The following is a 16,450-nucleotide window of genomic DNA, read 5'->3' as shown; positions in this document are numbered from 1 at the left end:
TTTCTCTCTCTCTCTGTCTCTATGAATAAATAAAATCTTAAAAAAATATTTTAAAAAATTATTCTATTTTTAAAACGAATCTTTAATAACTGTCTTGAACTAGTTGAGTAAACCTCAAGGTTTTTAAAAATCAAACTAAAGTGAATATATAGCATGAATTCATTATAAAATATCAGAGTGCTAATGATTACACAAGACTTCAAACAGAGGACTCTCCTACTGTAGTGATACTTCATAGTAACTATATAAGATGAGAAACTGTCTAAACTTCATATGAATATTATTAATGACAGGACTTTCTTTTTAATTAAAATGGCAAGAATACAAATACCTCATATCAATCAGTAAAATACAGTAGTGTACAGGCTTTAATATCAACATTAAATCAAAGCCTATGGAAAGAAAAGGTAAAAGATTTAGGAAATTTTAGGAGGAATAAGAAAACATCACTAAACTTGTTATTCTACATTACAGACACCTGTCACGGGCAAAAAAAAATAAAATGGCAATTAAGTTGATTGCAATACTTTAATATTTTAAAGAAAACTTATTAAAATACAGATTTTTTTAAAAAAAATCTTACATTCTTAACAAATATAGCATCACCTACCTTTCTAAATATGGTAGGGGTAAACACAATTGCAGAAAATGTATATTAATTAGTGGTACAATACTATGGGTTTAAAAACTCTGACAGACTCCTACTATCTGCTGTTTAAAATCAGATTATGGCCTGGAAATTATGTCAGGTTGGTTCCAAAATGGAATATTGGGTCCCAGGCCAGTATTGGTAAACTGTGCCTATTTTGGCACAACTTCTCCAGCAATGAAAGCATAAATCACAAAGAAAAAATTTAACCAACCAATTATTTGAGATATCAAGAAAGGAAAGGAAATCAGTTTTGTAAAAACACTTTTCCCTCTTTTTATAAGTTTCTTTATTTACTCGGGATAGTTAACATAACAGTGTTCAATAGTGAAGTAAGCAGATTTTACACTCACTATTATTGCATGGATAGAAAGAGCCATATGCATTTTGTTTCTATAAGTCATCTCAGATCACTGCGATATGGCACATGAGAACAGAGATTCAGAGGCACAAAGTTAATAAATACATTTAACATTGTCAAGCATTCAAAAGATAAATGCAATCATATAGCAAAAAAAAATCAGTTTGTAACTTTGACCTTTCCCAAGGATGTGAAGAATCTTTTCATGTGTCAGAAATCTCTATAGCAAAGATTCCTATGAGAGAGAAAAAAACTGCAGATTAATATATTTAATGCAGATTTCACCAATATTAAAAAATGTATTTTGACATTACTTTGGCAATACTTAAAATTTTTTTTCCCAGCCTCTGTAAAGAAAAATATATACAATATATCTTTTTCATTCAGCTTTCGCAAAATTTGATACACCCATAACATGAAATAATATTCAACAATAAAAATAAATGAATTATTTTTTTCTTTAAAATTTTTTAATTTAAATTCAATTTAGTTAACATATAGTGTAGTATTAGTTTCAGGGGTGCAATTTAGTGATTGATCAGCTGCATATAACACCCAGTGCTCATTCTATCAAGTGCCCTTCTTAATGCCCATTACCCAGTGACCCCATCCCCCCATGCACTGCCCCTCCAGCAACCCTCAGTTTGTTCTCTATAGTTAAGAGTCCCTTATGATTGATACATACAACAACTTGGATGGATCTCATGGGCATTGTGCTAAATTTAAAAAGCCAGTCTCAAAATGTTACATGCTATGTGTGATTCCATTTTTATAACATTCTAAAATGACAGAATTAAAGATATGGAGAACAAATCAGTGTTTGCTAGGGAGAAGGAAGGAAGGGAGGGCTGTAACTATAAAAAGGTATCACATGAGGGGAGAAGTTCCTTGGTGCTGATGAACAATATAGTAGAGCATCTTGCTTGTAATTGTGGTATATGTGTGTTGTGTAGAAAACTGCACACACATACATATGAGTGCATATAAAAATTAATGAAATCTGAATAAGGCCTATGGCCTAGTTAATCATATTGTAGTGATATCAATTTCCTGGTTTGTAAGATATTGCCATTGGGAAGTTGGGGTAAGGATATCTGGGATTGTCTGTACTATTTTTGCAACCACCTATGAGACTGTAGTATTCCCAAAATAAAAAGTATAACAAAGCAAACAAAACCGTGGTTGAAAGGAACATGCAACATCTGATCCATACAACAACCTGGATATATCTCAAATATATTGTGCTGAGTGAGAGTCAGCCACTAGAGACTATATGCATGATTCCATTTATATAGCAACCTTGAAAAGGTAAAACTATAGGGGCAGTGAACAGATCAGTAGTTGGGGAAAGTAAATTAAAGTACATTGATTATTGTCTAGATAATAGGTGGCAGTCAAAATATACCATTTAAAACTAACAGCAAAAGGTTAAGTAAGAAAAAGGGAATTAATGGCACTATTAAAATTATTAATAGAGATGTGACTAGTATAATAAATGCAGACCTTCCTGAATATCAAAAAAAATGACCAAAAGCAAAAGCCAAACTGAGAGATACAATGTCACATGATAAACACAGTTAACATAATATAACAGAGTTGAGACCAAATTTCACAATCATATCAATAATGTGAAAAAATTTAACTCGTTCATTATTTCAAAATGGCTCATAAAGCAAAACTTAAATCCATACTATAAATGAGAAAGATACTTAAAATGCAGTGACTCAGAAAAGCTAAAAATTAAGAGATGGACAAAGATTTGCAAGGCAGATGGAGACAATAAGTACATGCAACTCTAATACTAAACAAAGTAGACATAGACACCCAGCCCTTCCCACCTTCAAAAAATTAAATGCATCAGTAAAGCACACTTCATAAAATCCACATCCCACAATGAAGATACAACAGTTCAGAATATCCATGCAACAAATAAAACACTAAACCACCTACATAAAGCAAAATTTATAGGAGATATAAAAAGAAATAAAATAATAATAATAGGAGATTTTTAAGCATCATTCTTAGTAAAACAGGTCAAGTGAACAAAACTTAAGCAACAAAAAGGACCCCTGGATGGCTCAGTGGTTGAGCTTCTGCCTTTGGCTCAGGGTGTGATCCTGCAGTTCCTGTATTGAGTCCCACATAGGGCGCCCTAGAGGAAGCCTACTTCTCCCTCTTCCTATGTCTCTGCCTCTCTCTGTGTATATCTCATGAATAAATAAATAAAACATTTTTTAAAAAATTAAGCAATGACATAAAAAACTAAATGAAAGCAAAAAGGTAAATCTTTTAGAAATCTATACACATATTTCTTTTCTTTTTTTATACATATATTTCTGATAAGAGAGAATATATCTTCTCTGATGCACATAAACTATCCACAAAAACTGAACATGTGTTGAAGTACAAAGAAAACATAGGTATTTTCCACAAAAAAATATTATAAACAATACTCTCTAAACACAATGCAATAACACTATAAATTTAAAAATGAAATGGAAACACAAAAAGTTCTTCTTACTGAAAATTATAAGACTTTTCTATCAAATAACTCTTAGGTAAAAGTGAAAACATAAATAGAAATTACAGAATTTCTAAAAAATCATCATAATGAAAACACTACATATCAGAATCTGTGGGATATATTTTAAAGCAATGATCACTGGAAAATTCATAGAAATAAATACTTACATCAATAAAAATTAAAGAATGGCAATAAATGAGTTAAATTCCTAACTTAATATACTAAGGGGAAAAATAACAAAGTAAATAAAGCATAGGAAGGAAATAATATAAACAAAACCAGAAATTAATAAGATAAAGAAAAATAAATCAATAAGTCAAAATGCTTGTTCTTCGTAGCAATGAACAAAGTAAACAATTCACTAGCTAAGGTAACCAAGAAACAGAAGAGGAAAGCACATATACACAATTTAAAAATGACTATGGGATATGACTATTGATGCAGAGGAAATTTTAAAATTCATAAGATACAGCATTGGTTACTTCTGTGCAAAGAAATTTAAAAACTTAGAAAGAGGCAGTTAAGTGTTTTGTGGCTCAGTTGGTTAAGTGTCTGCCTTTGGCTCAGGTCAAGATTCCAGGGTCCTGGGATAGAGCCCCACACTGGGCTCCCTGCTCAACAGGGAGTCTGCTTCTCCCTCTTCCTCTCCCCTGCTAGTACATGCTTTCTCTCTCTCTCAAATAAATAAATAAAATCTTTAAAAAAAAAACTCTAAAAGAAATAATTTTTAGACAGAGATAGAAAGCCTAAAACAATTTTTAAAAAACCAGAAAAATTTAACAAGGAAGTATACCTCACAAAAAAGAAGAACCAAGGCTGTGTGGTTTCACAGGTGAACCCAACCAAACCCTTAGAGATTAGATAATCACAAACTACATAAATTGTTTCAAAGCATAGTAAATTAAAAACTCTCAAATTCCTTTTTTGCAGCATATATAACATTGATATCTAAACTTGCTAAGAGAGTACAAAGAAAAAAATTATAGGCCAATATCACTTGTGAATATTGATACACAAATCTAAAATAAAATATAAGTGAACATTAAGAATAGAATACACTAAGACCAAGTAAGGTTTATACCATAAATTCAAAGATGGTTCAATATCTGAAAACCTTTTCATATAATTCACATATTAATAGTTCTTTTTTATATTAATAGTTCTAAAGGGAAAAACCTTATCTCTATAGATGCTGAAAAAGCCCTTGAAAAAATTAAACACTCATTCCTAATAAATCTTGATAGTATAAAAATGGATAGATATAATAAAACATTTATATCTCAGTCCTAAAGCCAGCATCTTACTTTTACTTGACAAACCCTAGAGGCATTCCACTTAAGGTCAGAATCAAAACAAGGATGCCTATTTTCTCCACTACTATTTATCATTATTCTGAAGATATCAGCTATTGCAATTAACTAGACAATGCAATTCGAGAGATAAAAAATGGAGAAGAAATAAAATGATCTGTTTTTTGCAGGTGACATGATAATATATCTGGAGTCCCCTAAAGAATCTATGCCAAAACTTAATGAAAGAATAAAAAAATTTTAGCAAGGGCAGCCCTGGTGGCTCAGCGGTTTAGCGCCACCTTCAGTCCAGGGCGTGGTCCTGGAGACCGGGATGGAGTCCCACATTGGGCTCCCTGCATGGAGCCTGCTTCTCCCTCTGCCTATGTCTCTGCCTCTCTCTCTCTCTCTCTCTCTCTCTGTCTCTCATGAATAAATAAATAAAATCTTTTAAAAAAATTCTAGCAAGATAACATGATGATAAATTAACATGCAAAAAGAGTATTTTTTGAAGATAAAATGGGGAGAATAACCTAAAGATAAAATATTTAGGAATAAACTTAAGAATGTTCAAAAACTGATAAAAAGAAAACTACAACTCATTCTTGAATGACACAAAGTGACTGAAAAAATGGAAAAACATCTCTCTTTTTTGGGTTAGGACAGCTCAACATTACTAAGATGTCAGTTATCCCCAAGTTAATTTATAAATTGAATGTGATGCTAATAAAAATTCCAACAGGCTTTTTAAGATGGAGCTAGACAAGCTGACCCTAAATTTTATGTGGAAAATAAACTCACATGAAAATAAGCAAATACTTAAAAGTAAGAGCTCTTATAGGCACTAACCTATTGGTATGCTGGAACTGGCTCACAGCTGATTGTAAATTTCAGGAATTTTGTGACCTGGTGGTTAAACCAGCATGGTACTTTGAAACTCTGCAATGTATGTATAGAATGTATAGAATCGTGTAATCGCTGTATTACATACCTGAGACTAGGATAACAATGTATGTCAACTACACTTCAATAAAGAAGAAAGAAACAAGTAAACTAACTGGCCAGGAAACTGGCCACAGTGGACAGTTTACACCAATGAAATTGATAAATGCTACAAATAAGGGCTTTTCCCTCCCCTTCTTTGAAGAGCCAGTTTACCAGCCATCAGAATAGTCCTAAAAAATAAAAAATATGGAGCCTTTGTAATGTAAAGGAATATGGGGGACATGAGATGGAAGGCATTCAGGAGAAAATAACAATTGTCTATTACTTTTTGCAGAGTTTTGACTTTAAAAGTATATGAATCTACATATTCAAAAATACAACTAAATCAAGGAAAAAACTAGGAAGGGGAAAATAAAAATGGAAGCAAATTGAAGTAAAGGAATCTAATGTTATTTTAAATGCATATCATAATCACAGCAAAAGGGGAAAAAAGAAATTAATCCAAGTAATTTATAAACTTAGTATTTGACTATATACCCTCAAGATTTGGGCAAAGTAGTGCACAGGAATTACAAATGGATCATGAACTTTTAAGTGGTCTGTTTAATGTAGTGACATAGGTGGAGAAATTTTGAAGCTATTTTAAATGTATTCTGGGTAACTATGTGCATACTGTTGATAAACATGTTGATGTTGAACCAGGGTTCTCACTGTAGAAGAAAGAACACACAAATACAAAATGGAAAAAGGGAAGGAGCAAATCTGGGAGGATAGTTAGGAACTGGAGATACTGGTTATGTTTTAAAAATGTGTATATGCGTGTGTGTGCATGCACCTGTGTGCAAGGAGAGAGAGGGAACATATGCAAAAATGTGAGTACATAAGACAGCAGTTGTCTCTAACACAGAGAAAACAAATGGGGTAAAACTTTAACAACATTGAGTATGGGTAAAAGGTATACAGTCGTTTTCTGCATTAGTTTATTTTTATAACTTCTTTTAAGTTTGAATTTATTTCCAAATATAAATGCTTTTACAAAATTTGTGACATATAGGACTACATCTAAAATATTTTCCTCTGAAAAATAAACTATGTCCCTAAAGCATATTATTGTACTATAATAATTAATCAATATTTAACTAATGAAAGCATATGGAAAATTTAAGTTTTAGAATAAAGTCAGATTTTAAAAATATAATTTATGTAAATATTAGAATAAAGATCTTTCATTTTAGAAAATTTATATAAAACCAATGATTAAAATATTTTATGTCTACATACGTTACCATGTGATTGTGTTTAAATAGCACTATTAATGATAAATTAATTTGAACTTACTCCCTCAAATATTCACTGTACATTGCTATATGGTCCCCAGAGAATGGATCTTTGAACTACTTACTCTTCTAATGATCGATCTAGGCCTCGGTCAGGAGATCGATGGTGAGTACGTTCTGGTGAATGACATTTTGTATTTGGCTTTATTGTAGAACTCATATGATAAGCAGTACTTGAGTAATTCTGGCGGCGAAGTTCTTGTACAGCCCTCTCTCTGAAGCAAAATAGTGAGGCTTTTAAACTTTATATCCAGTGATATTATTAATACTGTCATAAAACTGTAGTTCGGTTCATACTTTAAAAGCTAAGCATCATGAAATTACCAGAATCTGTTGTTGTTATCTAAAAAACAATGCCTTCCAGATTTCCAAACATTGCATAAAGACAAACTTACCTTTCAAAGCGTTCCGTCCCTAGTTGTCGTTTGGTAATGTCTAAATCGGCTTCCAATTGTGTTACAACATTTCTGAACTGGGCCACGTCTCTACTCTGGATGGCCCTGTATAAAAAAGTGTGACAGTTGATTAAATTTAAAATATGGCTAGGACTTCTAGAGTACATTAAACCATGTTGGCCATGGTTCCTCAGCTGGAACAAAGCCAAACTGTGATTTTTATGGTTGTATTAGTACATCTAAAATATGCCAATTTTGAAAGTAGTCTGCTTGAAAAGACTAAGCTGTCCCAGTCCCATTCAATTAGTTAAACCTTATCTGTTTCCCTATGTTTAGATGGGATAATATTACCTATTATCTATCTATATTATCTATTTTTAAAGTACTCTAAGGTATTATATGCAAAGTAGTATTATAACCAAATAATCAACATTATGATTAGTCCTATTATATATATTTATGAAATCAACCAAGTGTGTGGTTTTTTTGTTTTGTTTTGTTTTATTCATGAGAGACACACAGAGAGAGAGGTAGAGACATAGGCAGACAGAAGGAGAAGCAGGGAGCCTGACACGGGACTCGATCCCGGGACTCCAGGATCATGCGCTGGGCTGAAGGCAAACACTCAATCACTGAGTCACCCAGGCGTCCCAAACCAAGTGTTCTGTATATACTTATAATGAAATTTGATTCATGCGATTTATAATGAAATTTGATGTACAAACTGTTAAAAATGTAATATGTCTTCAATTTAACAGGATCCTCCTTAGGGACAAACAATGCCTCAGAAACCCTGTGATAAGGCACATTATCATAAGGAGGATGATGAAAGCAATGAATGCTGCTTGCACAGAACATTCTATCCTCTTTGCTTGCCTTCAGGACAGTCCTGTTGACTGCTGAAATCTAAACTTTATAGAGATTAAGAACACAAAAGTTTATTATGCTTACCAGTTCTAAATGATTGTACTTACCAACCAGTCTAAAACACAATGTACCCCTAAAGGTGGGGGGCGGGGAGGTTGGGCATATCTCATTAGGGTAGATTTCCACCTAACAGCTTGAACAAGTGATCCTGCAAAACCAGTTGAAAATATTACAAAATCCCAGCTACAGTGACTAAAAAGAATGACTCACAGCTGCCATAACCTGAAAACAGTTTCTCAAGGAAACTGGCCTTGGCTTTGTAGCCTTTGCTCAGTCAGGTGCTCCCAGGAATGACTAATTCCTGAGACCATGATTCCTATCCTTCCCCAGGTCCCATGATCAGATGGGAGGGCAGAGTTGAAGCTGGTGTTATAGATGGGACACATAACAACAGAGGCTAATAGTCCCCATCAGTTTTTGTGAGAGGTCACCAAATTTAATAATAAAACATTCACTATTCAGGCAGGCATTTCTGCCCAACCTTCTAGCCAATGGTCTTATAGTAAGATGATAATGGTGCTAGGGATACTTAAAAAAACAAAACCAAAATCAGTGTCCTAAGGGTCTTTAGTATTCTATGGGAGTTCTTCCAGGTACCCAATATATACTTAAAGGTATATAAGGAAATACTCTGAGACAAGTCTAAAGTAGGCAGCAATACCAGGTGGGTCCATAAACAGAAAAATTACTCTGGTTTCGGAAGTGCTTAATTTTTTTCCAAAAACTTGCTGTAATATTTCTAAAAGGTAGTATTTTAGGTCAGATATTTTATTATATCCAAAGCTCTGATGGTTAAATTTAACCATCAACAAAGATGGTTAACTTAAAAAAAATTTTTTGGTTAACTTAAATTTAACTATCATCTTTGTTGATGGTTAAATTTAAGTTTAGGTAAATTTAGATAAACATTAATAGAAATGAGTACTATATCTTGGGCAAATCCCAATATTTCTGGTCCTCAGTTTAATGAATGGCAAAAGATGGGCACTAAATTGTCTAAATTCCAGCTTTAAAATTCTACTAACCTATAAAATTCTACTAACCTATCAACAATTTTAAAAATATGACTTTATGCTATTATATTGCTAATCAACTCACATTTTATTTTCTGCCAAACAAAGGTGTTCTTTAAGAAGCTGAATTTCAGATTCTTTTTCTTGAAGCGCTATCTGAGACTGATATTCTTTGTCTCGATTGGCCACCAGCAAAGCTTCTAGATTCTGCATGGAGATTCTCTCATTTGTCATCTGACTCCTGAGGAGTTCTATTTCAGAGCGAGCAGAATCTAACTCATTCTCCATCTGTACGATAATAGGAAGATATCTATATTTATTCCCATTCATTGAACTGATCTATTATCAGAGACTCATGAATTTCTGTATTATGTTATAAACCAACAACCTCTTTTAATTTCTTAATTAGAAATTATGTCCTTCTTACCAAACACACATATACACACAGTATCACTTTCTCCAACTCTCTAATCATATCAAAAATTCATTAATTTAAGACTTATTAATAATTCCAAACTGTAAACAACTTCCATTTCTATCATTAATATTTCTTTATATATTTCTGCAAGACTGACATGACTTCTGCTTTGTCCTGAGTTAGGTGAGTTACAAACACCTAACTACCTTATAGAATATTATTGTACTTCATAGTTAAGGAAGATAAGGAATAAAATCATATTCCCTCTCTTGCATAAACCTGTGGTAAGCTTAATTTTTTGAAAGTTATCTTAGCCTCAAAAACGCTCTCTAAGCCAAATGTTTTTTCAAAAGGAGGATATTGCTATTTAGGAAAAAAAAGTATTCTTTATATCATAATTACACATTATAATAAGTTCTACATGTATTTAAAAAGTTAGACATGAAAAAAATAAAATTCTAAGAAAAGAGAATTTAATAAAAATGAAATTACTGGGGTAGGAGTGAGCACATAGGGGAAGAACTGTCTAGACTAGATACAGTTAAAAATGATATATAACCAAATAAACTTATCAATAGTCAATGTAAACCTAAATTTACAAGGAAACAACTGAAAGAATATAAACTCAGTTTGCATGATGACAAGTAGTAATTACACTTGTGGTGAGCACAGCCTCATGTAGAACCTTGTTGAATCAATACATTGTACACTTGAAACTAATGCAACATTGTGGGTAAACTATACTCAAGTTTTTAAAAATTATTTATTTATTCTTAAAGATTTTATTTATTTATTCATGAGAGACACACAGAGAGAGAATGGCAGAGACAAAGGCAGAGGGAGAAGCAGGCTTTATGCAGGGAGCCCAACATCGATCCCGGGTCTTCAGGATCACAACCTTGGGCCAAAGACGGTGCTAAACTGCTCAGCCACCCATGCTGCCCAAAAAATAAATTTTTAAAGAAACTCAATAAATACAATGGTTAAATCTTACTATCAAAAGGAACCCATATGAATTGATGAGAAATATGAACTAATGGTACAAACAGAAGATTTACAAAATACAACTCATTAGTAAACATACAGGGAAAAAAATTACCCCTACTAATACTTAAATGAATACAAATGAACCAAGATGTTCTTTTATTCCAGGATTTCTTTATCTTGACACTACTGACCTTTTGGGTTGGATAATTATTTGGTCGAGGAACGTGTCTTATGCATTATAGGATATATGCTCTACTCATTAGAGATCAATAGCATCCTCCTACCCCATTTGGGACAATCAAAAATGTCTCCAGGGTGCCTTGGTGGCTCAGTCAGTTAAGTGTCTGATTTCATCTCAGGTCACCATTTTAGGGTTCTGGGATCAGAGCCCTGTGTCATGCTCTGTGCTCAGCAGGGAGTCAGCTTCTCTCTCTCTCTCTCTCTTCTGCCCCTCCCCCCACTTGTGCATGCTCTCTCTCTCTCAAATAAATAAATAAATAATCTTTAAAAAAACAAGTCTCTAGGCATTGCTAAATGGCCACATGGAAGCAAAATCTCTTTCACCTGAACCATGGTTATAGTTTATCAGATTGGCAAATTTCTTAGGGCATATTAACATTAAAATAAGCAAAGTAATTTCATACACTCTGCCAGCAGGAATACAAAATGGAGCATCACTTTTTTTGGCAATAGCTTTATTGGATTATGAATTACATACCACACAACTCACCCACTTAAAGGTACAATTCAACTGGGTTTTTTTTTTGTTTCTTTTTATTTAAATTCCAGTTAGTTAACACATAGTGAATATTAGTTTCAAGAGTAGAATTTAGTGATATATCACTTACATACAACACCCAGTACTCATCACAAATGCCCTCCTTAATACCCATCACTCATTTATACCATCTCCTGTCCACCTGCTCTCCAGCAACCCTTAGTTTGTTCTCTGTAGTTAAGAGTCTCTTCTATGGTTCTCCCTCTCTTCTTTTTCTTTTCCCTTGTTCATCTGTTTTGTTTCTTAAATTCCACATAGGAGTAAAATCATATCATATTTGTCCTTCTCAAATTGACTTATATTTAGCTTAGCATAATACACTCTAGCTCCATCCACATCATTACAAATGGCAAGATTTTGTTCTCTTTTATGGCTGAGAAATAATGATGCAGAAAAAGTATTTGACAAAACACAACATCCTTTCTTGATAAACACCCTCCACAAAGCAGGGATAGAGGAAACATACCTCAACATCATAAAGGCCATATATGAAAGACCCACAGCTAATATCATCCTCCATGGGGAAAAACAGAGCTTTCCCCCTAAGGTCAGGAACACGACAGGGATGTCCACGCTCACCACTGTTGTTCAACATAGTACTGGAAATCCTTGCCTCAGCAATCAGACAACAAAGAAATAAAAGGCATCCAAATCAGCAAAGAGGAAGTCAAACTTTTGTTCTTTGCAGAAGACATGATATCTATATAGAAAACCCAAAGACTCCACCAAAAAATTGCTAGAACTAATACAGGAATTCACTAAAGTCATAGGATATAAAAATCTGTTGCATTTCTATACATCAACAACAAAACAGCAGGAAGAGAAATCAAGGAAGCGATCCCATTTACCACTGCACCCAAAGCCATAAGATACCTAGGAATAAACCTAACCAAAAGTAAAAGATCTGTACTCTGAAAACTATAGAAAACTTATGAAAGAAATTGAAGACGACACAAAGAAATAGAAGAATATCCCATGCTCATGGATTGGAAGAGCAAATTTTGTTAAAATGTCTAACTATCCAAAACAATCTACACATTTCATGCAATCTCTATCAAAATACCACCAGCATTTTTCACAGAGCTAGAGCTAACAATCCTAAAATTTGCATGAAACCACAAAATATCCCGAAGAGCAAAGCAATCTTGAAAAAGAAAAGTAAATCTAGAGCCATCACAGTTCTAGACTTTAAGCTATATTACAAAGCTGTAGTCATCAAGATAGAATGGTACTGGCACAAAGACCCATAGATCAATGGAAAAGGATAGGAAACCCAGAAATGGATCCACAACTACATGGTTAACTAATCTTTGACAAAGCAGGAAAGACTACTCAATGGAAAAAAGTCTCTTCAACAAACGGTGTTGGAAAAATTGAGGAAATCTTCTTAATCTCTTTTTTCTTCTGTGGCTTATGCTTTTGATGTAGATCTAAAAAAGCATTACCTGGGCAGCCTGGGTGGCTCAGTGGTTTAGCGCTGCCTTCAGCCCAGGGCATGATCCTGGAGACCCAGGATCGAGTCCCACGTCAGGCTCCCTGCATGGAGCCTGCTTCTCCCTCTGCCTGTGTCTCTGCCTCTCTCTCTCTCATGAATAAATAAATAAAATCTTAAAAAAAAAGAAAGAAAGCATTATCTAACCCAAGGTCACAAATATTTACTTCTATGTTTTCTCATTAAGAGTTTTGTAATTTTAGCTCTTATATACAGGCCTATAACCCACTTTAATTACTGCATATGGTATGTGATAAGAATCCAACTTCATTCTTTTCCATGTAGATGTATTGTATTGGCATCGATTTTTTGAAAACCATTTGACTACAAATTTAAGAGTTTATTTCTGGATTCTCAATTATGTTCCACTGGCTTGTATGTCTTTTTTTCATGCTGATATTACACTATATGGATTACTGTACTTCTATAGCCAGTTTTGAAATTGGGAAGTGTTGTTAGTTCTGATTTTGTTCTTTTTCAAGATTGTTTTGGCTACTCTGGGTCACTTGAGCTTGCATATTAATTTTACATCATCTTGGCAATTTCTACAAAGAAACCAACTTCTTCTGATAGGCATTATATTGGATCTATAGATCAATTTGGGGTTGTGTTGCCCTTTAACAATGTTCAGTCTTCTAATCCATGAATACAGGATGTCTTTCTATTTACTTAGGTCTTTAAAAAAAATTTAACAATGTTTTCTAGTTTTGTAAAGCACAAGTTTTGCACTTCTTTTTTATTTATTTAATTTTTCCTTATTTCATATTTATTATTATTATTATTTTATTATTATTATTATTATTATTATTATTATTATATCCATATAGGGGAAAGGAGAGAAAATGAGTAGGAAATATCAGAAAGGCTGACAGAACATGAGAGACTCCTAACTCTGGGAAATGAACAAGGGGTAGTGGAAGGAGAGGTGGGTGGGGGGATGGGGTGACTTGGTGACGGGCACTGAGGGGGGCACTTGATAGGATGAGCACTGGGTGTTATACTCTATGTTGGCAAATTTGAACTCCAATAAAAAAAAATACAAAAAATAAAAATAAAAATAAATAAAAATTAGAGCTACCCTATGACCCAGCAATTGCACTGCTGGGGAGTTACCCCAAAGATACAGATGCTTGAAAGACCAAGACACCTGCACCCCAATGTTTATAGCAGCAATGTCCACAGTGGCCAATCTGTGGAAGGAGCTTTGGTGTCCACTGAAAGATGAATGGATAAAGAAGATGTGGTATATATATATATACAATGGAATATTACTGAAGCATTAGAAACAATGAATATTTTTTATTTATTTTATTTAAATTCAATTTGCCAACATATAGTATAACACCCAGTGCACTTCTTTTGTTAAATTTATACCTAAGTATTTTATCTCCTCTTGGTGCAATCCCTTTGGATGCAATCCCATTTGATGGAATTGTTTTATTTTCATTTTTGGATTGTTCATTGCTAATACATAGAGATATAACTGATTATTGTATATTGATCTTGTGCTGTAACCTTAATGAACTTATGTATTAATTTAGGTTTTTTTTTAGCATATCCCTTAGGATTTTCCATATCCAAGATAATGTCATCTATGAATAAAGATAGTTTTTCTTCTTTATCGATCTGAATGTCTTTTATTTCTTTTTTACTTTAAATTGCTCAGGCGAGAACCTCTAGTAAAAATGTTGAACAGAAGAGACGAAGAGAGCATTTTTATCTTGTTACTGATAAGAAAGGGGAAAACATTCAATCAGTATTCCAACATTAAGTATGATGTTAACTCAGGGATTTTCATAGATGGTAAAGTTCCCATCTTTTTTTTTTTTAAGATTTTATTTATTTATCCATGAGAGACACACAGAGAGAGGCAGAGGGAGAGCAGGCTCCCTACAGAATGCCTGATGTGGTACTCAATCCCTGGACCTGGGATCACTCCCTGAGCCGAAGGTAAACGCTCAACCACTGAGCCACCCAGGAGTCCCAGTAAAGTTCCCGTCTATTCCTAGTTTATATTGTTTTTATCACAAAATGGTGCTGGATTTTGTCAAATGCTTTTTCTGCATCTATTGAGGTGATCATTGGTTTTTATTCCTTATTCTAATGATACGATATATTTCATAATTGGATTTCAGGCATTAGAACAACCTTGCATTCTGGGGATACATCCACTTGATCATGGTAAAAATTCATTTTATATTGTTAGATTCAGTTTTCTAATATTTCCTTGAGGATTTTTCATCTAAATACATAAGGATATTGATTCACAGTTTTCTTATGCTATCTTTGGTTTGGGCATCAGGGTAATACTGGCTTCATTGGGGAACATTCTCTTTCATTTTTGAAAGAGCTTGTGAAAATGTGTATCAATTTATCTTTAAACATTGGAAATATTTACAACTAAAGCCACCTGGGCCTCAACTTATCTGTATGAGAATTTTAAAATCACTAACTCAATCTCTTTACTCATTAAAGATATATTTTCTATTTTTCCTTGTTAGTTTCACTATTTTCTTTCTGGGAATTTATTGACTTAACCCAAGTTATATAATTTTTGGCATTTAGTTTCTCATAATATTCCTTCAGAATCTTTAATTTTTTGTAAGATTGGTAGTAGCATCCCCCTTTTCATTCCTGTTTTTAGTAATTTGACTTCTCTCTCTCTCTCTGACTAGCTAAAGTTTTACCGATTTTGTTGATACTGTGAAAGACCAACCTTTTGGGTTTTTTTTTTTTTTTATGTTCTCTATTGTTTTCCCATTTTGTTTTTATTAATTCCTGTACTAAGCTTTGTAATTTCTTTCTTTCCTCTTACTTTAGGTTTAGTTTGCTTCTCTTTTTCCAGTGTCATAAGTGAAAGATTAGGTTAGTGATTTAAGATCTTTTAAAAAAATATATAGACATTTACAGCTATTATTTCCATGTAACTACTGATTGAACTGGCATCTTATAAATTTTGGTACATTGTGTTTTCATTTTCCTTAACCTCAGAGTATTCTCTTCTTCTTTGATGCACTGGTATTGGGGAGTGTGTTGTTCAATTTCCATATACCTGTGAATTTCCCAAATTTTCTTCTTTTATTGATTCCTAACAATTGCATTCTGGTGGGAGAATATACTCTGTGTGATTTGAATCCTTTTAAATGTGTTAAGACTTGTTTTATGGCCTAACATATGGTATATCCTAGAGGATAATTCATGTACAATTGAGAAAACTATGTATTCTACTGTTGTTTGGTAGAGTGCTTTATAGATACCTGTTAACCTTAGTTTGATTTTTGTTTTGTTGGAGTTTTCTATTTCTTTGTTGATGTTCTATTTACTTTCTTCCTTAT

At 33.2% G+C, this 16,450-nt stretch overlaps 1 protein-coding gene across 7 annotated transcripts in view; it reads right to left on the bottom strand.

Annotated features, from left to right (window-relative positions):
• Positions 1-914: 914 nt before the first annotated feature.
• Positions 915-16,450, bottom strand: part of TSGA10 (testis specific 10) — a 129,362-nt gene continuing 113,826 nt past the window's right edge. For all 7 annotated transcript variants that reach the window (XM_049115465.1, XM_035695994.2, XM_035695995.2 and 4 more), the window contains 4 exons: positions 9,526-9,728; positions 7,501-7,605; positions 7,171-7,320; positions 915-1,245 (listed from right to left, as the gene is read on the bottom strand). In XM_049115465.1, coding sequence (XP_048971422.1) covers positions 1,221-1,245; positions 7,171-7,320; positions 7,501-7,605; positions 9,526-9,728 — 483 coding nt within the window. In that variant the 3' untranslated portion in view covers positions 915-1,220. The remainder of the gene's footprint in view (positions 1,246-7,170; positions 7,321-7,500; positions 7,606-9,525; positions 9,729-16,450) is intronic.

This window comes from Canis lupus, chromosome 10 (assembly GCF_003254725.2).
Source record: "Canis lupus dingo isolate Sandy chromosome 10, ASM325472v2, whole genome shotgun sequence".
In the NCBI taxonomy this organism is placed as follows: domain Eukaryota; kingdom Metazoa; phylum Chordata; class Mammalia; order Carnivora; family Canidae; genus Canis; species Canis lupus.
The sequence above is the reverse complement of the archived record's forward strand: the minus strand, read 5'-3'. Positions and strand labels throughout refer to the sequence as shown.